Genomic DNA, 21,733 nt, shown 5'->3' on the forward strand with positions numbered 1-21,733 from the left:
AGCTGGCATGTGTGGGAGTGTACAGGCTAATCTGAATTCCCTAGATAAGCGTCCACAGCTCAGGCGGCAGAGCAGGGAATCAAACCCGGTTCCTCCAGATTAGATACACATGCTCTTAACCTCCTACGCCACTGCTGCTTAACAGTTGTTCTCTGGTCTTGCAAAGTGAGGGCTGTGGTTGTTTTGTAGGGTCAATCCATCTCATTTTGGGTCTTCCTCTTTTCCTTCTGCCTTCAACTTTTCCTAGCATTATTGTCTTTTCCAGTGACTCCAGTCATTTTAGTTTCTAGATGGGGAATAAGACTTCATCCTGTGCAGCCTCACAGGAGAAATCCCACACTGATGACAACTGGTCTCCAAGGGCAACCTTTTGAAGTCAGTTCATAAGAAATGGTTTAAACAAAAAGCACATTTTGATGCTTACTCTTGCCTCCCAATGTTTCAACAAGATACTGTGGTCAGCTCTATCAAAGGAAGCATATGAATCCAGTAGGGGCAACAAAGAAGTGCAGCCTTTGTCATATGCAGATGGAGATCATCAGCTAAAGTCAATAGTGTCATCTCTATCCCATAGGATGACTTGAACTAAAAATGAGGTGCCTTGAATCTGTGACTGATTTATAACGGGCATCAATAACTTGTTAAGCAGATCCTAAGAACACAAGTAGTGGCCTTCACAGATCTCAGGATGCTGTCAACATAGATCATGATAGCTATCAACATGGTCTATAATCAGGCCAGATGGTAGATTAGGCATTTGTCCTTAGTGAGCCATATTATAATCAGCATCCAAATCAGAGTGCATTTGACATTTTTTTCAAGCAAAAATCTTTGCAAAAGCATTACAGCCAATTTCCTATTTCAAAAACAAAGACTCAAATTTATGTGTCAATAGATGATGAAATGACTGAAACAACCAGGGTTTCTTTGTTGATGTCACACTTCTTAATAGGTCTTGCAGTGAACTCTATCGCACCCTCTACTGGCTCAACATTGCTGTAGGCATTTCTCAGCTCTCTTCATGTCATGGTAAACCATGGGGCTGAGTTCCTTCCTAAAGATGGGAGAGCTCAATAAGGGACAACCTTGTGATAGTTTCTAGGAGCTTCACATACCAAGCTTCTGCTGCAGCTTTAACAGAGCATTTGTTTGGAATCCTAAAGTCTTTCAGAGCATTCTGAAAACCAGTAGGGTTCATGAGTCTCCACAGACAGACTTTTATAAGCATATCTCTTTCCCTGAAGAGACACATTCAGAGACACATTCAGCCTTGCCTTGAGTAAATAGTATCCTCTGGCAACCAATGGGACGTTTTACCAGGCCTAAAATGAGGCGTAGGCCTCAAAGTTGTTGACATGATGATGTCACTTCTGGAAGTGGCATCATTACTCTCACCAACAATAAGGGATACACTCTGTTATCTAAGGAAAAACTCTATGGTAGAAGCTGGTTTTACAATATAGTATTTTTACCCAAACACTAGAGCATCTCACTAGTTGGCAGTCCCCTTTTCCTGCACCATTCGCTGAGCTGGAAGGAGATGAGAATGGGGGGACACTGGAGCCAGAAACGTGGTGATGTGACTTCTGATGTCATGTTCTGCTTGAGACAGCATTCTAGGATTGACCTGCATCACCAACAATGTAAGGACATTGCCAGAGAGGCCTTCCTCCAGCCAGTGAATCTCCTACCATGAACAGTATGGTTGAACTCATGTCACTGTACTGTCGAAGGCTTTCATGGCCAGATTCAACTAGTTGTGGTGGTGGGTTTTCCGGGCTGTGTGGCCATGGTCCGGTAGATCTTGTTCCTAACGTTTTGCCTGCATCTGTGGCTGGCATCTTCAGAGGTGTGGGTCCACACTGGACACAGTGTCCACACTGGACACAGTGTGTAACGGACTTCTCTCTGTGATACACCTCTGAAGATGCCAGCCACAGAAACATTAGGAACAAAATCTACCAGACCACAGCCAGACAGCCCAGAAAACCCACAACAACCAGTCATGTCACTGCGTTTGAGGGTTTTGATTTTTTTTTTTGCCATATGTGGTTTTGGACTGGTCAATTTGCACTGGCTGGTGTCTAGGGAGGAGAAGAAATATGTGGTAAGCATTAGAGTGGATGATGCTGAGGAGGAACTTTGAGCACCACCCATTTTGGGGGCATCAGCTACCACCATTTGTATTTTGCTTATGTAAAGAAATACACTTTTGTGAGCTTGCTCTTTTACACTCTTGCAAGAATACATTATCTTTGGCCAAAGAGAGGAAGGTTGAAAGGAATAAAGTGGGATGGTTGTGAGCAGCATTTTTCTGGGGATCCAGAATGAAAATCTCAGATGCTTAACCTCATTTTTGCACCCGATACAGACTCAGGAAGAAGCCCACCCGTCCACAGCAACAACCTGTGCCTCTCTCGGAAGATGCTCTTTCTCCTGCAATGGCTTCTTGATCCATAATTATACACTATTTTACTTGTCATCTTGGAATATGGTGCAATAGCAATATCAAAGAAATAAGCAAAAGAAACAGCAAACTTATCAAATGCAAGGAGATTTTTAAAGCCAGATGGCATTTGAAATTCAAATGACAAAGGGGCTTGATGAGAGTTACTTCTCTTGGCTTCCAAGGAATGGAACGGGGAAGAATAAGCAGATTGCATTATTGTTGAGGCTGCAGAAACTCGCAAGCTTAAAAAGAAACGAGTGATCTGGGAGAGGAGATTTATGTAACCTGCACCTAAACCACAAGTCACATGGACTTTCTCCTCCTCTTCCTTTTTTTTGAAAATACTTCTGCTCACAGTAGCGGCAATGCTTTTAGTTGTTTCCTCTCGGTCATGCGAGGTCCTTGAAACTGGGCCAGCCTAGAAGGGTCTTGAAGGGGAATCCAACATGTCATTAAAGAGGCTAATTCAGCAGAACCGCAACGTCCATTGCATGGGCTACGGTGTGACTGGGATTTACACCCCCTGCTTAGAACCGATAGGTAGTCCTCCGCTGGACAACAGAAAGGCCAAGAGCTTCACCAATTCAGCAGGGACCTTGCCCAGGGATTACAAACAGGTATGTTGTCCATTAAGAAGGCTGCAGAACCTTCTTCATCCGTTCTTCAGGATGACTTTGCTATGTGTTGAGGGCTCAGAATCATTGTAAAGAAGGAATGAGGCAGAGAGTTTGCTAGGAAAATGTCCAAGATGAGAGCCAGCAAGAATCCTGTGTTGGTCCTATCAGCCAGTTTTCTGAATCTCTGAAATTTAGCAGGTGAAATGCCTCCTGGCCATTTACCACCATGCCAAGACAACTTGGAGATGTCAATCCCTGTGTGTGAGGATACTGGTAAAGACAGGATGAATTAGAAAAAAAACCTCTTCTGTTAACTCTAGCCTAGTTGTTGGGGTGGTGGCCAGACTCTAACCCAGCTGGAGAGACAGTGGCCAGACAAAATCTCCAGTTTGCTTGCTCTGTGGGAAGACTTTTGCCAGTATAAGCTCCATGCCCAAGATCAATGCACACATGAAACAAGGTTTTGCCTTGGCTGACTAATTGAGCCACTCTGCTATAGCTGCGATTGCTCTCAATTTATAAAAGTGCTAAGAAGGATTGCATTTTGAGTCAAGAGATGTGCTTGATTTCCACTTCCCTTCCCTTAAGCGTAATTTATTTAACAGCAGGCAATGGGGATGACTGAGTTCATGACATCTCCAAGAGAGGCCTTTTTACAACTCTAGTTGGAAATCAGCTTTTTATTTCTGCCTGGGCTAAAATGTTTCTGAGGGCAGAAAAGTAATCTGAAAATTTTCTCTGTTTAATATGGATGATCTATAGTGTACCTGGCATAAATACATCTTTCCTGGATAGTTCTGCGTGTCCCATTCTGTCTGTGTGTAAAGTGCCGTCAAGTTGCAGCTGACTTGTGGCGCTCCTGTGGAGCTTTCCTTGGTGTAAAGCATCTTTTCATCATTGTGTACTGTGGAGCATGCTACAGAGTGTTCACCCCCTGAGATATTAGCTGTGAAGGATTGGTGTTTCCAGTGCCCTACTTTCCACTCTTTTTAAATTGAACTGGACTGACCTTCCTGCATCAGAAAGAGATTCAGCAGATTTTCGCTGTGTTAATGACATGGAACAATAGTTGTTCATTGTCAGTGGTCATTTGATGTTTTCTGAGGAATTTATAGAAACTGTAACAACGCATTCCGATTACCGTGTATTATCCCTTGGCAGATGCTTATTCCAATTGGTCTAATTCTGCAGCTTTCTGTTGGATTAGTAGGCAGGCACCTTTAAATTAATGTGAAATGTCAGTTGTATGTATTCCAGTTAATACCTCTGACACTCCAAGGTTCATGGAAAAATACTCTTTAAACAGTACGAGTGTGGTGGTAAGGGCGACAGGTTATAGAATTAGGAAACATACAAATGCTGCCCCCTGCCAGCATTGCTAGCTCCAGAGATAAATAGTTGGAAAGACACATGTTGAGCTTCCATTTCATTCAGACAGTTTGTGGATGCTCTTGATAATTAACCTTAATGTCCAGGGTACTGGGAGGGACAACATGATAAAGAGCTAGCATGGTGAAGTGGTTAAGAGCCACAGACTCTGATCTGGAGAACCAGATTAAGTTCCCCTCTCCCCCACCTTGAGTCAGTCTCCGTTCTCTCAGAACGCTGTTAGCCTAAATGGAGGCAGGCAATGGAAAACCACCTCCAAATGTCTCTTGCCTTGAAAACCCTTTGGATCACCATAAGTGATTTGACATTACTTCCCAGGAGAAATGGACATATGGAATTTGAGCTCAGTAAGCCTATTCTATGGCACTGTTCTCCATCAACAACCAGTATTAACTTCTTAATGGTTAGAAAGATGTAAAAAAGCACATAATTGCCTAATCATTTATTAATGAGCAACATTAATTGGCAGTAGGCTGGTAACAGACTGAAGGAAAACCTTCATCAAACAACACGAAATTGATATATACAATTCATTGCCACAAAATGTTGAGTCTGCCACATTTAGATGTATTTCAGAATTAGACAAGTTTGTGGAGAATTATTAGTCACTGGTCATTAGCCATGATAGCTCCACGAATGGTTAATTTTTCAGCAGCAGTACTGTTCTGGTTGCCATTTTAAAAAAGGGCTGGCTATTTTCATTATGCTCTGCTTTTCACTGTCCAGAGACACCTAACTATCTGCTGCTCCAAACAGGTTACTGGTCTGGATAGTCCTTGATCATACCAGTAAGGGAAGTCTGACATTGTTATTATGATCTGCAGCCAATGTGTTTAGAATGTTAGACCAGGATAGTAGAAAATTAATTTCTTGAGCCACAAAACTCATTAAGCCACAACACTCACAGGGTGATTGACTATCTGAGCTTATGCTATCTCACAGGGGTTTTTTTTGTGAGGGTAAAATGCAGAAGGGGAGAATCACAGATGCTTCCCTCAGCACCTTGGAAGAAGGGCAGGATAAAAATATGATGGGCAGATCAGCCTTTCTGCTTTGCTTGAAATGTAATGCATGTTGATGCATTTTGTATTATAAATAGTGTTAGATTTCTATTTCTAATGCAACTGACTGACTAGGGTGAATTTTTATTTCTAGCATGCTTTGGGCAGAACAAGTTCCTTAGGTGACCCTTGCAGCCCACAAAGGTAAGGAAAGGCCTCATTTCCCCCTTTTTAGAGTATTAACTAATAATAATACCTTCTAATCGGTAATGTTATAATTGTGCATGAAGGTATAGGAACATATAGTATGGCGAGGGTGCAAATATGAAGCCAAAGAAGAGAGTAGTGGAAGTCCTGAGCAGTCCAGGTAGCTCGTACTAGTACTAAGCCATGTTAATGTGAGTGGTGTAGTGGTTAAGAGCAGGTGGATTCTAATCTGTAGAACCGGGTTTGATTCTCCACTCCTCCACCTGAGTGGCGGAGGCTTATCTGGTGAACCAGATGTGTTTCTGCACTCCTACATTCCTGATGGATGACCTTGGGCTAGTCACAGTTCTTTATTTTCATTCATTCATTCATTCATTCATTCATTCATTCATTCATTCATTCATTCATTCGATTTGGTAAACCGCCCTACCCCCAAAGGGCTTCTTTGGAACTCTCTTTGGAACTCTCTCAGTCCCACCCACCTCACAAGGGGTCTGTTGTGGGGAGAGGAAGGGAAAGGAGTTTGTAAGCCACCTTGAATCTCCTTACAGGAGAGAAAGGTGAGGTATAAATCCAAACTCTTCTTCTTCTACTGTTGAGAATGGAAGTTAATTTGGGTTTTAATGTTTGAAACATGGTGCCAGATCATCATCATTCTTATCATGGGGAACTCATCCTTCATTTCTCATGTTCTCGTTCATAGATGGGTAACGTCAAAACCCTTCCATTACAATTAATGCAGGTCTGGTTCACCACACAAGAAAGAAAATAAGGTGATGGAAATAAAGTTGTAGGTAGATGATCACTTTGAAAAGCTCTCCTGTGTTTAAAAAACTCTCCATATGTAGAAAATCAGCACAGCAAGCAAAGAGAGGGTAGAGCATTTTTGCCTGTTGTGTTAATTTTTTGCTTGCAGAGTGGAGAAGCGTTCAGTGCTGGAAACCACTACCTACAGTCAGACCAGCACAGTTCATACTACCATTTCAATGCTCCATCTCTTCATTTCTACATTCTCCAATATGTGTGAACCAGACCTTAGTGGTCCAGTCCAGGGGTGAATCCCAGAGGGGCTCAGAATTACAATTCCTATCAGTTTTCACCAGCATGGCCAATTGGCCATGCTGATAGAGGCTGGTGGGAATTGTAGTTCCTGAACATCTGGAGAGCCGCAGGTTCCCTACCCCTGGTCCAGTCCATACAACCTGGTCAGCAACCTGAGAATGTCACCTGGGTGGATTTGTATTGTAAGATGTATTGTCGAAGGCAACTTGGTTGCCAGTGTTGAAAAATACTAGGGTCAAGACTGTGTCAAACCAGCTCCACACAAACACAGGATGACCATAGACAAAAGAAACAAAGGCCAGGATACTTCTATTCAGATGCTCTCACCAGTGACCTTGCTATCTACAGGGTTACTCCCAGGCTATAGTCTTCATTGTTACTCATACTTCTATTCAGATGCCCTCAACTATTCACCTGGTTGCCGCCTTTGTTACTCACAGACAAGGTTTCCCCACCCACCCTGGACACTCCCCACACTCCCTGGACAGATATATACTCCACTTGCTTTTCCAACATCAGATCCTCTGAAGATGCCAGCCACAGATGCAGGCGAAACGTCAGGAGAGAATGCTGCTAGAACACGGCCATACAGCCCGGAAACCACACAGCACCCAAATGTATTGTAAGAGTTTAAGCAATCCTGGGATTATTTCAAGACGTGCTCAACACACAACTTGACTCAGATTTACTGCAAAGCTCAACCTAAGTGGGTAAATGTGGAACTGAGTTGTGAGTTGGAGGTGAGTGGAGAGAGCACCGCACAATTGCTTTCACCACCTGCTCAGTGCCATGTAAATCCAGTTTGGTTATATGAGTTTACCTGTACGTCATCTAGTCCGTGTGATCCTTGGGGAGTGCCTCAGGTTTAAGGTTTCTCATTGCACACATGAAGTACCTTTTCAAAATATGACGACTGGCACTCCTTCAACTTGAATAAAGCCTGAAAACATACTGTTCCACTTCAACTGGTTGTTAAACTGTATTTATTGTTTGTAGAAAATCATTCAAAATCTTCAAAGAAGACAATGAAACATTTGGATTTGAAATTCAGGTGAGCCATCAGCATTGTGAACAGTGGGAATCTGTGACAGTGATTCCAAGTCCAGATGTGATGTGTACTGAAGCGGATACTGCTTTCCTTAACATAATAGGTTGCATCTTTCAGAATTCCCTCTTCTGCTGTTCCATTAAAGGCATGGAAATTCTTTGCCTCTTGAAGTTATGGAATGTAGTCTTTAGAGAAATACATAAACACTCTGACAGGTGCTCATGAATCCACACTTTTTATGTGAAAACAAACTTCTGGAGGACGTGAAATGTTCCCCAAAGATCACCCCAAGCTTTTCACGTCCATATTTATCCATAGTTTCCTGGCCACGTGGATGGTTAGGCCACCTATGGGGTCCACCTGGGGTGATCCACCCAATTGTGTGTCTTCTCATTCCTCACAACTTGATCTGAGCCAGTGGGGAATCACACTGGGAATGCTGTGATGTCCCTTTTCCAAGTAACCAATCAGACCTAACTCTGTAATATCACTGGGGCCAAAAATCTCATTGATTCAGAGGGAAATCAGTGCTAGCTTTGCACCATGACCACACTCTCTCCATTCTGGATGGTCAAAGGGAGGAGATACATGTCAGACCGAGGCATGGCTACAAGAGGAGGAGGGACTAAGTGACAGTTTGGGGTGCTTCATCATCCTGAGGCCAGGAAGGTCAAATGATTTATTTTGGTATGATATGCACATTAGACCTGGGTAGTGTGCACTGAGGCCCAGAAGGATTTCTTCTTTGGGGGCCTTATGGGTGCTCTCAGCAGCCTGGAGAGAAGAAGGATAGGAGCCAAGTAACTACAGTAGTTTCTGTCCGCTCTGTCCGACACAGAGAACTTTACAGTCTTGTTCTCAGCCGTTTCAGATCACCAAAAGTGACCCTGCCTGAGCAGGGTAACTATTCAAACATAACAATAATAAAAAAATAACCTTATTGCTGGGTGGAAAACCAACTTGTTCCTTCAAGTTTTTTTTTTTTTGTAAAGAGGAAATGCTTGTCATAGTGCTACATGGGGGGTATGCTTGCTGTTTGACATGTAAGTCAGGCAGACTTCCTTGTACTTTTTGCTACATGCAAGGATTTGGGGCAACAGGCTGCAAGGTAAGAGGCTCAGGTGCCCAGCTAGTAATCCTGTGCTTCTGAAATTTACAGACACTTCGATTTCAGCCGCAAACCAACTGCTGCTTGGAAAGCTGCACATACATTTGCAAAGTAAAGGAAGGAAGCCCCGCCTCTCTCTCTGGACTCCAAAGTGGTAGGTTTCGATTCTCTGCTGTCTTCATTTTGCAGACACAGAAAGAAAAAAAATGAATGGGTGTGGTGCAGGGGTGAAATCTCCGGTGATCAGGCTTTCCCCAGCAGTTTGCAGCCAGTTATTCAGTTCAGATTTGTTGCGTTTCTCCTACTCTCTTCTGGACTGAAGAGACTTTGGCACACTGATCATACTTTTGTAACTCCCAGCCTGAGTGCTAGCTTGCTTTCATACATGTTGATAATGCCCTTGCAAATGGTTGCTTAAGTGCATTGAAAGTTCACTAACCAGTGTGTATGACAGCAGTCTGGGACTGCTATCCATACTGGGCATGGGAAGGGAAGGGACAAGCAGATATGACTGATATTTGTGCCAGTTACACTGGGATATTCATTGCCTGCAATCTGTCTGACCTGAAGGACTTCCATATGCTTTATCAGCCTGTGCTGCAATTACAGGCAGGGGACCAATCACTTGTATACTCTCATTGTGAGAAGTTATGATTGTGACACTCAGCGGCATACCGCCCAGGGGGACATATGGGGTCAAATGTCCCCGGGCTGTGGCCATTTAGTGATGCGGGGGTGGAAAAATCACCCCCCACACGCCGCTTCCTTTCCCCTGGGTCCATACACTGACTTCAAGATCTGGTACAAAAAAAGCTTGGTCGTGGTGGGGGGCAGCCGCCTGGGGAGGGGTGTGTGGAATACTCAGATTTTGCACAGGGGTCTATTTTTCCTAAATACACGTCTGGTGACACTGAAAAGCACAGTTTTATTTCTGTATCCTCCAGCTTTTTGCATGACTGGCCTTTAGGTATGGGAAGCAGCTTGTCTCTGGATTTTTCCCATATATGGACTGCAGGACTTTGGGGAAAATCTACTGCAGCTTTCAACTGCTTTTGTTTTACATTGCCAATAAGATTGCAAGCCTTAGGTTGCAACTAGCAGGAGATGTACTAGGCTCCAGAGTAGATGGGCATTGTACAATGTCACTTACAGTCCAAAAAGTGGAAGTTACATCACCATGTCACAGTGACGCTCTAGGAATCTATGGTTTGACCATAGAGATATGTCAGATTCCTAGACCTTCATGGTACCCTGCTGATATCACTTCTGGTTTTCCAGCTGAAAGTGATATTGCACAATGCCATTTTTTCTCTCTCCATGCTTTCTCCTGCTGCTCATTCAAGCAGCAATGGGGGACCACAAAGGGTTTGCGGATTTGCAGGAGCCTCCAGCTGGAAGTGGATAAGTGGCATCCCTAGTTGCCATTGTTAGCTACCATTTGTTTACCACTTCCAAGGGCTCAAAATGCTTAAACATGGTGCCCCCTTTTGAACACCAAGGAAGTGGTTTATAAAATTTTTCAAGAAATAAATACATGCACTAATGACTTGCATTTTGAATTGTCACAGGTTATATTCTGACCAGTATCAATAGAGTGAGCACTGAAGGGCTCAGCCACAAGCAAATGGTGGACTTGATCAAATCATCTGGGAGTCTGTTAAGGTAAATGCAAATGTGTGTGTCAACCTTTGTCAGCACTATGCTGTGAGTGCAACAAAGGAAGCAGCACTGAGGTTTTATTTATTGTATTGATAATTCACATCCTAAGCAATGTCGTTTATTTGTACACTGGGATGCAGCAGTTCTAAGAGCAGAGAAATGGCCCAAACCTAGCTTTCTCTCGCCAATGGCTGATCATCCTGAGAAATGTCTGAGAACTCTGAACATTAAAAGGTACTCTGGTTCTCCCTAAATTCTGTGATTCCTTTAAATGTGTGACATATAGCGCAGTCTCACAGATATTATGTGTTCGTTATATTTACCTCAGTTCAGATTTTACTGTTGGCTGCCAGTTAGCCGCTCTTTAAATAAAGGCATGGAGTTCTCTGACAAAAATGGATGAATGCTGCGATCGTTTCCCTCAGTGTCAATGGGAGAAAGATTGTAATGATGTTGAGAACAACAGCTGCACCAACACATTGTTGGATATTATGCTATTGCTGTGCTGTGGCACAACTGTCTACATAGGATACACCAGTTTCCAGTGATTGCTGCTGTGCAGCATCAAGTGATGTGTGGATGCAGCCATCCTTTGTTTCTACCTGGTCCATTTTTTATCTCACCTGTCTTCCAGGGAGCTCCCTCTGCCAGATTATCCTCACAGTAATCCTGTGAGTTCAGGTAGCCTGAGTGAGTGACTGGCCCTCTTCTTTCAGCCCGAAGGTGTAAAAGAAAACCTGTTTGTGAAAATAGACAGAACGACAAAGAAAAAAAATATTGTGCTTCTGGATGAAGTTTATCAATGTAAATGAATGTAGAGAGGGATACTGCACGTTCTTCGTGACAATTCCTGTTCTGTCTCTTATTTTCCTCTCTCTTTTCCAACCACTCTTACTTGTGGGCAAGGCATTATGGATTCTTCTCCCGATTGTTTTTTGTTTTTGTTTTTGCTGTTTGGTACCATGAGCTGCTGTTCCTTGAGTTAGAAGGATCAGTGTTGAAAGAGAGTGTGTGGTGTTGTCAGTATTTTCTCATCATTCACCTGAGCTGCCAGGATTTCATTTGGCACATCATCTTCTTGTCTGTTTGTTTCTAACATTTAAACCTTTTTTTTTTTTTGCAATATCACCATCTTCACCAGATTCTAAACTGCACAATAAGGGATTGCTCATTCTACCTTGTTGTGCTTACAAGTATTAAATGCCTGACCACTGCTGGACCCACAGAGCTAGACCTCTTACAACTTTGTGTTATGTTCTTGTGTTGTTTACAGGTTAGACGTTGTGAATGAAGCCTTGGTTTTGAAAAGGATGGAACTGGAAACTAAGCTGTGCCTTTTAAAGGTATTGATTCATATCAGTTGCATAATGTAGCATAAACTGTAGTCTACGATGATAAACAGGCTTTAATCATGTAAAATATAGCAAATTTGGGCGACATTCTACTCACTTAGGCAGCGTAGCATATGAGTTTCAAACTAACAGAGCTCTGCTGGGGTCTAGCAACACCAATGCCAGCATGTTGCTGCAAAGGGATACTCACTTAGTGGCTTGGGATCCACAAGTGGCTTTTTGACATACCAGCTGTGGCTCTTCTGAGCACTGTTCCCTAATTTGGCATCTGGCCCATGTTCTAGAAAAGTGGGCATGGCCAATACTCCACAGGACTTGTGGTAGGCAGTTTGTTCCCACCTTGAAACAGCCACCACCAGAAGAAAGATAAGTGGAGAGGTTCCCTGAGATGTAGGCCTCAAGCCAGGGATGGAAGGAAATGTGTCACTTCTGTTGATGGTAATTGCAAATGTGGCTCTCTGCAAGCTATGGCATGAGGAATCAGGACCGCTGGGTTATAGTGTTGCACCAGGATCTAAAAGATGCAGGTTCAAATCCGCATTCGTCTATGAAACTTATTGGGGGGTCGTGGGCCAGTTACTCTTAGCCTGCCTACCTCACAGGGTTGTTGTGAGGAGGAGGAGATAATAATGTACACTACCCTGAGCTCCTTTCGGGAAGGGAAAGATGAAAATGTGCCTAATAAATAAATAATCACATCCTGTGTTTTATGATAACATAAGTCATTCTGTTTGTTTTTTTAAATTCAAACTGCAGACTAATGTAATAAATTTGCATTGAGGCTGTGTAGGAAAGGATAATGAGTTTTAATGCCTCAACCACTAGTCTGTTATGAGGAAAGGAAAGATATGTCCTTTAAAATGCTAATAGCAAAGCAGGGAGCCAAATCTGAAACAGTAAAACAGAACCCAAGGCCAACAAACTTCCAGTTTGCATTTTAAGAATAGCCCTTTGATGACTTTGAGCCCTAAGTCTCAAGTTGAAAATCTGGCTGCTCATCTATTCAACCTGCTCCCCCACAAAGGCATATCAATCATCAGCGCAACGATGCTTCTGTCCGGCACAAAATATGAGGGAGAGATCCCTCCCTGCTTCTGCTTTTGCATTTTACCCTGGAATAAACTCTCAAGACTGGCAGAATCATAGAGGAAAGCGGCGAAGGGCCGTGTGCTGAGTCATGCTGCTTACGTAAGGCGGAGCTGCCACCTGAGCTTGACCTCCAAATTACTCTGAAGTTGGAATGGCAGCGAGTGCTTTGATTAAAGCAACTAAGCAGGCAAGGGCCTCCTCCTCTCCAGCCCAAAAGAGCTCAGAATGAGTGGCGCTCCACAGGCAGGCCTTTCATTGCTGTGCTTAATGAGAGTGTGGCAGCAGCCGATTAGTATGAATCTTGGCATCTGCTAAGAACGCGGTAGTCTTGTTCTGGTCGCAGGCTTGTTCAAGCTTGGGTCAACAGCCTGATGATCTTTTCTCTGAAGGAAAGCTTTTGAAGGCATCTGATTGAGACAATTGCTGTGAGATGCTTGCAAATTCAGCAGCTCATAGATTCCACACCAAGGTCCACCTGAGATATTTTGTGTTGGACAGCAACATTGATATGCTGATGTACATAGTTACACGTGAAAGCAGTGCAATGCATTTAGTCAGTGGAAATCCTCTACATGACAATGCTGTGGTTTAAAGCCTAGTCGTTTTTTTTTAAAAGAATTCAACTATCTTAGAAGATTCTGTGATTATCCATAATGATAATATTCATAAGTGCACTGTCGGTCAAAGTAAACCAACCCTAAAGAGTACAAATCTTTCAGAGTATCTCAGATTGATATAGAAATTACCTTCGTTGTGGTTTGTGTTTTACAGCAAACGTTGCAAGACAAACTGTTAGAGTTTCAGTCTCTGTGTTTACAGGAACAGCGCCTTCTTCGTGGTAAGTCTGCACTACTCTCTTTAGAAAGCAAGAAATGAGGGCCAACACAGCTTTCCTGTTCAGAAATACTGTGAGCTGACTCAAAACATGAGTTTGCTTGGTCTGAATTTTGGATTTTCTTTCTTCCCTTTTAAACAAAATCTTCAGGGGACATTTTATGCAAGGGTAATAAACAGAAGCTGGATTCTACAGTTTTATGAATAGAAGAAGCATGCATAAGAGGGTCTTCTCTGCCATTTTCCACTGTCAGCAGGCCCTGCTGGGTCCCCCCCCTCAAAAAAAGACACTGCTGAGATTTGGAAGAGCCCATAACAAAATGCCCAGAAAGCTGCACTAAGGAGTGGGAATTGAACAATAGTTGCTCCCCTTCAGAGGTGGAGCAAGGGGAAACTGCGCCCTGTGCTCCTGGCGCAACATCATCTGCCCTTGTTCCGGAATGCCTCCCGTCCCCTTGATGGCCCGGCCACACCTCCGCTGCTGCTCCACCCAGGTCATCACCACCACCCCCGCCTGTGTGCGCTCCGCCACTGCTCCCCTCGCCCTGTTGAGCATTAGTGGAAGTGTGAGGAGGTGAGATTTTGTGTCAGTCCCTCCTCTGCAAGCCCACATACTGCTGAGCATTTTGCTTACAAGCATCCCACCCCCAGTCTCTGGGTTTCCAGGATGCTGTTGAGAGAAAGGGAAGACTGGGAAAGATTATCTCACATGAGCTTTTTCTGCTCATACAATCACAGAGTTCAGCATTTTGCTTACAAGCATCCACAAACATACAAACATTACAAGCATTACAAACATACAAGCACAAAGCTGTATGTTTCAACTTGATTTCAACAGAGGAATCAAAACTGATGAAAACACAGTTACATCTTAGTTTGAGCCTAGGACAATGAATTTGTAAAGGTATGTGGGGCAGGACATGTCAAGGGACGGAGTTGGCTGTTGCTGCCCAAGGAGGGAAGAGAAAGGCTGAGGCTACCAATAAGACCCCACAGCTCCGCCCCCAACCACCTCACCTGTTCGCATTGGGCAGGCTTCTAGTGGCCCCACCCATCTGGGCACCATGTGGCCAGTGTGGAGGCTGATCCTTGACAGACAGACAGAGACAGACAGACACACACACACACACACACACACACATACTGCTCCAGGGCAGCAATGGCTGCCCCTGGTAAGTCCCAGACCGTGCTTTTGCTTGGAAACCATCATCGCGACCAGGGGTCTGCAAGTTTTCATAATTAACAAGCCAGGTTTGTCAAAATTCAGACCTAGAAATCAAAAAAGAGCTGGTATAAAAATATTTGCATAACTAGAAATATACTGTTTAACATTACTCACAAATGACACACTAAGTGATAATCCATAATGTTTCTGCAGCCTGAATATTGATTGTGTCCCTTTTTAGCAAGTAGCACACATGGATTTTTACATTAAGTATTAAATATTAAACAGAAGCCCTGACCTCCATGGCCAAGCCTAGCCTGATCTTGTCAGATCCAGGACGCTAGGCAGGATTGGTCCTGGTTAGTATTTAGATGGGAGACTACTTCGGAATTAAAGGGTCCCTATGCAAAGGAAGTCAATGGCAAACTGCCTCCATTCGTCTCGTGCCTTGATAACCATATGGAGTTGCTGTAAGTCAGCTGTGACTTGACAGCACTTTACTCACACACATACAGAAGCACTCCATGTGATTATCCCAGAAAGGTTTGGCATAAATCTGTACATGTTCACCTTTACCATTTCCCTTCCTATAAGAAGCCCTTCTGCCCCAGTAACGTCTTCGCCTGCCAAACCATTCACATTCTAAAAAAAAAAAAAAGACCTATATTTGGCTTGGTTGCAGACCTCTGACCCAAACATTTGATTCCATCCCTCTGCTTCTCTTTTTGCACAACTCAAACAATTCCCTTACTGTTACTACTTCTTTGTACAGTTTGCACAATCCTTGCCAGGATCTCTAAACAGAAGTGACTCAGAAGTGACGCAGGACAGAGGGAGCAAGTGGGGGGGCGGGGGACGGGGGCGGAGAGAGATGACAATCCATGATAGTCTTCTAGTACTTAAAAAGCATCCGCCTAGCCTTTTTTTTTGTTTCCCTGCCACATATTTGCACAGGGATATTTCCAGAAGATCTTTAGAACGCTAAAAGAAGAGGACCTGCTAGAGCCATGCAGGGGACTTACAGGGGAGGGATAAGCCCTGTTCCACTTTGCCTGTGTGCTGCTGGCTCTCTGGCTCCATCCCCCACCACTGTGTCTAGCTCACCTTCTCCCTCCTCGCCACATCCTCTTCCTCCTGGCCACAGCCACTTCCTTCATACTTGCTACAGCAACGAAACTGAACTCAAATAGTAAATTTTTTTGGTCACAACTAGGCATGCACAGGTGTCATGTTTCACTCCCCCCCCCCCAAGTTGGTTCTTTTTAAATCAAGATATTTTTCTTTGGAATCTTGGAATTCCTTTAGGTTTGCAGAACCCTGAATGTACTTATTTGCTTCATTTATTCTCCCAAAGTGGCTCTTTTCTTTCATTTTATATTCACAACAACCCTGTGAGTTAGGTTAGTCAGAGAGCATGACTGACCCAGTGAGCTTCCATGGAAGAGTGGAGTTTTAGACCCGGCCTCCCAGATTCTTGTCCAATGTTCTAACCACTGCACCATACTGGTTTTCCTGAATGACGGCGAGGGTTGTGACTAGTCCTGTTGCGTGGGTGTGGCTGTCTGACAGGGTCTGGCCCTTCTCTAAGGCCCCTTCCACACACGCAAAATAATGCATTTTCAAACCACTTTCACAACTGTTTGCAAGTGGATTTTGCTATTCTGCACAGCTTCAAAGAGCACTGAAAGCAGTTTGAAAGTGCATTATTCTGCATGTGCGGAATAAGCCTATCAGAAATAGGGATTCCTACCTTGAAAACCTTGTAAATTCAGCACTAGATGTTGTGCAAATGTAACGCTGGTTCTGTCTGTCTTCTAGATGAAGTGAATGGCGGCTCGCCCCTTGTTCCAGTGAGGTCAGAAAAAACTAACCTGCTGAGTGACTGTACGGCATCCGGGTCAGCCGCAGCAAACAAACCTCGGTTTTCCAGTGAAAGCAGCTGTGTAAGTCGCCTCAGCTCCATGACAGTGGATAGTGAGGACAGTTTCTACCAAGGCAGTGTTTTTGAGGATCCTGCCAGCCAGACTTTTAGCCGACAATCAAGCACAGAGGACGACTGCTTCCTCTCTAGAGACTCTACTGCCGCTGTTGTGAAGACTTCACTGAGGAGGCATAGAAGTATCAACGAGGCTAGCAGCGGTTCTGGGTCCCCCTTGTGGGACAGAGGCCACGCTTCAACTATCTTTGGGACACTCCCTCGGAAAAATAAAAAAGGAAGCATTCGGAAGAAATTTTTGAAATTCATCCCAGGTCTTCACTGGGCTGTGGAAGAGGAGGAAAGTTGTGTCTGACACACATAGGTGGGCCCAGACTTTGACACTGTGCCTTAGACCCAGATCAGACTTTGTTCAACAACCCAAAAGGAAGCAAAAGAAGCAGATCAGACGGTGATACTTATTTTTGTGAATTAGCCTCAGGATAACAGTGACATGGGGGGACAAAAGGGTGTTATTCTTCAAGAAAACTATCACACTGTGTCCCTGATACTGGGAGCATGCACGCAGCAGCTAGCATGTAGCAAGTCTTTAGCTACCAACATTGTACAGAGCGTAAAGATCAAACTAGACACGGTTTTCTAAATTGATAGATAGCAGTCATGGTGGAAGGGGGGTGGGGTTCAGGAAAGGACTGCCAAATGTGAGCAGGAGGATTAACTGTTTCTCCATATACATTAAAAATATTTTCAGGAGATGCTGTTTTTTCCTCACTGAAGGAAACATACAGATTGCCAATTAGACAAATAGTGAAGTATGTCTATTTTCTAGGTTAGCAAAACAGAGGATGGTTCATGCATTCGGTTCCACTGCTCCACTGGCTTCATGTTATTCTCCAGAGCTCATGTTGCTGCTTCCGTGGTGATGTGGAAGAAGGTCAATGTAACGTTGTGGCTAGTATGCTGAGTTGCCAACCTCCAGGTGGTTGCTGGAGATCTCAAGTTATGACAACTGATCTCCAGGTGACAGAGAGCAGTTGACTGGGAGAAAATGGCAACATTAGAAAGTGGACTCTAGTGCATTATACTCCACTGAAGTCCCTCCCCTTTTTAAACCCTCCCCTCCTCAAGCTCCACCCTCAAAATCTACAGGTATTTCCCAATCCAGAGCTGGCAACCGTAGCTGGATTTCCTGTGATGGTAGCACATGCGCACCTTGCCACTCCCATAGCACCCCCTAGCTGTCATCATGAAAACTGCTGTTCATATGTTTGTTTGGATTCATACATTTCTTCTTCCACATGATCCTGAGAATTCACAAAAACCAAATTGGCAGCAGCACCAAATGTGTGCGTTTGGCCATTAAATCTCATTAACCTATTTCTAGATGGTCAACCTGGTATATACTTTTAAAATAATTTTATTCCTAAATTACAAATAAAAATGATTGCACATTAATAAAGTATAACAAACAATGGGGGAATTGTTTTTTAAAAAGCAAATATAATTTTTTTTTAAAAAAATTCTGACCTTCCTAAAGATAGGGTGGGATATAAATGCAACAAACCACTTCTAAACCACTGCATTTATTTTAGAGAGTGTTTGTTATTTACCATTTTAGCACAGACCAACGTGTACCTGGGGGAGAGCAATTCCTGTTCCACTTTTAAATTAAAAAGCTACAAATTATGCTGACAATGAATCCTATCTATCATGCTATTGCCACTTCCTAGGCTATATCCGTGATGTGTGCATATAATAGTCCCCACCTTTCTTATTTTTCTCATATCAAGGTCATTTAGTGGTATTTAATGCAATTTAACTTTGATGGGAATAGAGTTATGCCTCTGAACATGGTGATTTGGAAGTGAATTCTGTCCTCTTTAGTAGCGCATGCTTCCCAACCGGAATAAATGAATGGGTTTTCTCACTACTCAATAAAAAGGAGTTAGCATGACTACTAAACTTTAAATAATTGTGTAGAAGAGGCAAATCTGAGGAGCGCAGATTGTCCTGGGAGCATTCTGCACAGGCGCAAAAGGGTGCCCTCCCCCCTCCCACCACTGTGGGAGCTGTAGGATTTCACAGAATGGTATTTTCCTGCATCCTCCTTCAGCTGCAGCCTGTTGACCATGAAATTTTGGATCCACACACCTTAGGAATAGAATGTTGGATCTACACACCTGAGGAATAGAATGGGTGACAAATCATCACCACTCTCATCTGCAGACAGAAATGCCGTTCTGTCAGGGTAACTGTGAGGTGGTGAATCCATGATGCTGTCTCTAAGTTCGTAAGTTTTCTACAGTGACCATATATAGAATAGAGGGCCTGAGGAGGTCATTAGTGGGGAGAGACTGGAGAACTGCAGAGTGAAGGAGAGGTCAAAGGCCTCCAAATTTCTTCTTTCATCCTCCCCACTGGAAGGATTCATCATGGCGTAGCAGGGAAGAGGGGAAAAGAAGAAAGCAGATATTTTCCTTCCCTTTTTGCTCCCCCCTTTCCCTCTCCCTGCAGTTTTTATGGGCTTCTCCTTTGTATTGCATGACTATCAAGCTACCATAAGGCCTCGTCACGCCTTATAGTTTTGGGTGCATACCTGAGAGTTCAACTGCTTAACCTTCAGTGCATTTCTCTCCATAACTAGCCATGGGCCACAGATTATTACCTGGACTGCAGTGTGGCAGATGAGGAATTTAACTCTCTCACACACGGGGATCTCATTTACCCCTGAGCTGCTGTTAGCCCCATACAGAAATAGTAACTTGTGGCGGCTCTGAGGAATGCTTGAATTCAGGAAAACAGCTTGGAGGTTAAACTTCTTCTCAACATATTCTGTGGCATTGGTCTGAATTGGGCTCCACAGATATTTTTTAGCTCCCCTTTCCCAAACACTGTGTGTTCATTTATCTAACAGCTGGAACTGTTGGTGTTAAGTCCATACAGTATGGTTAACCTACCAACTGCTGAGTTCTGCTGGTTAGCCTCTCTCCCCTTATTATTCCAACCAAAGCTAACTGGCATTTTAATCTTTGCAAAGAGCTCCATTTTGGTAGCTTTGACTGTTCTGTTCATGTTGCTTAGCTATTAGAAAGTCTACCCAATCCTTGACTTCCAACCAGCTTAAAGGGAAAGTAGAGTGGTTCTGAATTTCAGTCTCACATGATAAGCTCACAGGAAGGAACGGCACAAGGTGAGTAAGGATACTTGGGCATTTGCCTCCCTTTAGTATCACCTAGACATGCAAGGACATCTGTTATGAAGACAGGGTTGGGTAGGGCTCTCTGTGAAGTGACTCTTTGGTCGTGAAACAGTCCTGAGGTAGAATCTAGGTTAACATCCACAGCAAGAGCAGGTTGGTCCAGAGCCTCTCTCTGAGTATCCACAGTCATAGCCTATCATGTAGTGTATCATAGACATATAGCATATGGTGAGATGTATTCAGTTGCGCCCTGAATCTATCTGGCGTCCCAACGCTTCAGGATTAATATAGACGAGAAAGAAGGAAGTGGTTTTCTGTGACCTCACTATGCAAACATCAGAGATAGCCGCAGGAATGTTGACATTCGGATAAACGGCAGTGCTGACGTGAGCACAATTGTGCTGTGAAAAATAGACACTTCCTTAACTATGAAATATGTATTCTATCCACAACTCCCCATCTGTAAATTCAGAGTAAAGAGAATATGTAAACGTATAGTGAATGATATAGCCACCCAAAAATAGAAGCTGACTAACATAGGCTCTACCCTTGTGAACACCCCACCCCAACTGGATTTCACCACCATGGAGCTGAGGTGTGTCCGGCCACCAGTGCCTTTGCCCTCTCTGCTGGCAGGGGTGAGCAAGTGTGGCGCAGTGGTTAAGAGCAGGTGCACACTAATCTGGAGAACCAGGTTTGATTCCCTGCTCTGCCACTTGAGCTTTGGAGGCTTATCTGGGGAACCAGATTAGCTTGTGCACTTCAACAATATGCCAGCTGGGTGACCTTGGGCTAGTCACAGTTCTTCGGAGCTCTCTCAGCCCCATCCACCTCACAGGTGTTTATTGGGGGGGGGGAGGGAAATGAGATTGTGAGCTCCTTTGAGTAAGGGGGGAATATAAATCCCCCCCCCAAAAAAAACCCTCTACACTTCTTAGAAACAAGAAAAGCTGGATCAGACCAGTGGTCCTTCTATTCCACCACCCTGTTACACACAATGGCCAATCAAAGGAGGGTCAACAAACAGGATATGACATCCAAGGCCACCCACTGATGCTGCTTCCTGTCATTGCCCTAATAAGTTACTGTGGTATCTATTTCCAGTTTCTTTTGAAGTTTACTCCTGAGTCCTTCAGATGGTTGTAGCCAGCTGGCTCACTCAATGATTTGCAAAACCGTCATAAAGCAACTGATAAACATGAGATCAAAGACATCGGTGACTTTTTTTTACTGTTAATTGCCTGGGCTGTGAGTTAGGGTTGCCATATTTGGGATGGGAAATTCTTGGAGATTTGAGGACAGAGCCTGGGGAGGTCAGGGTTTGAGGAGCGACCTCAATCAAGGACAATGCTCACTAGCGTAACGTCCATTGGGCAGGATGGGCGGCTGCCCAGGGCATGAGACCGTTTAGTCACGTGGGGGGCATGCGAGGGATGTAGTCACGTGCAGAGGTGGGATGCAGCCGGCTCCCGAGAGGTGGTTACTCATTTTTTTTCAGTGCCGAAGGCTACATTGGGCCTGGCCCCTCCCCCCCCCCCCCCCCCCCCCTCACCGGCCGCTCGCATCCCTGCCCTGCCAGGCAAACAGACTTGCAGCCAGCAGCACCTTCAGAGTTCAG

General features: G+C 44.1%; 1 protein-coding gene across 1 annotated transcript; it reads left to right on the forward strand.

Annotated features, from left to right (window-relative positions):
• Positions 1-2,848: 2,848 nt before the first annotated feature.
• Positions 2,849-17,669, forward strand: LOC125426883 (cytohesin 1 interacting protein). The gene is made up of 8 exons (XM_048485706.1): positions 2,849-3,066; positions 5,611-5,660; positions 7,722-7,776; positions 8,933-9,035; positions 10,450-10,543; positions 11,814-11,883; positions 13,753-13,819; positions 16,799-17,669. The coding sequence occupies exons 1-8, from the start codon at positions 2,896-2,898 to the stop codon at positions 17,269-17,271; spliced, it is 1,083 nt and encodes a 360-aa protein (XP_048341663.1). The 5' UTR covers positions 2,849-2,895; the 3' UTR covers positions 17,272-17,669.
• The last annotated feature ends 4,064 nt before the right edge of the window (positions 17,670-21,733 follow it).

The sequence above is a fragment of the Sphaerodactylus townsendi genome, linkage group LG02 (genome assembly GCF_021028975.2).
Source record: "Sphaerodactylus townsendi isolate TG3544 linkage group LG02, MPM_Stown_v2.3, whole genome shotgun sequence".
NCBI classification, from domain to species: Eukaryota; Metazoa; Chordata; class Lepidosauria; order Squamata; family Sphaerodactylidae; genus Sphaerodactylus; species Sphaerodactylus townsendi.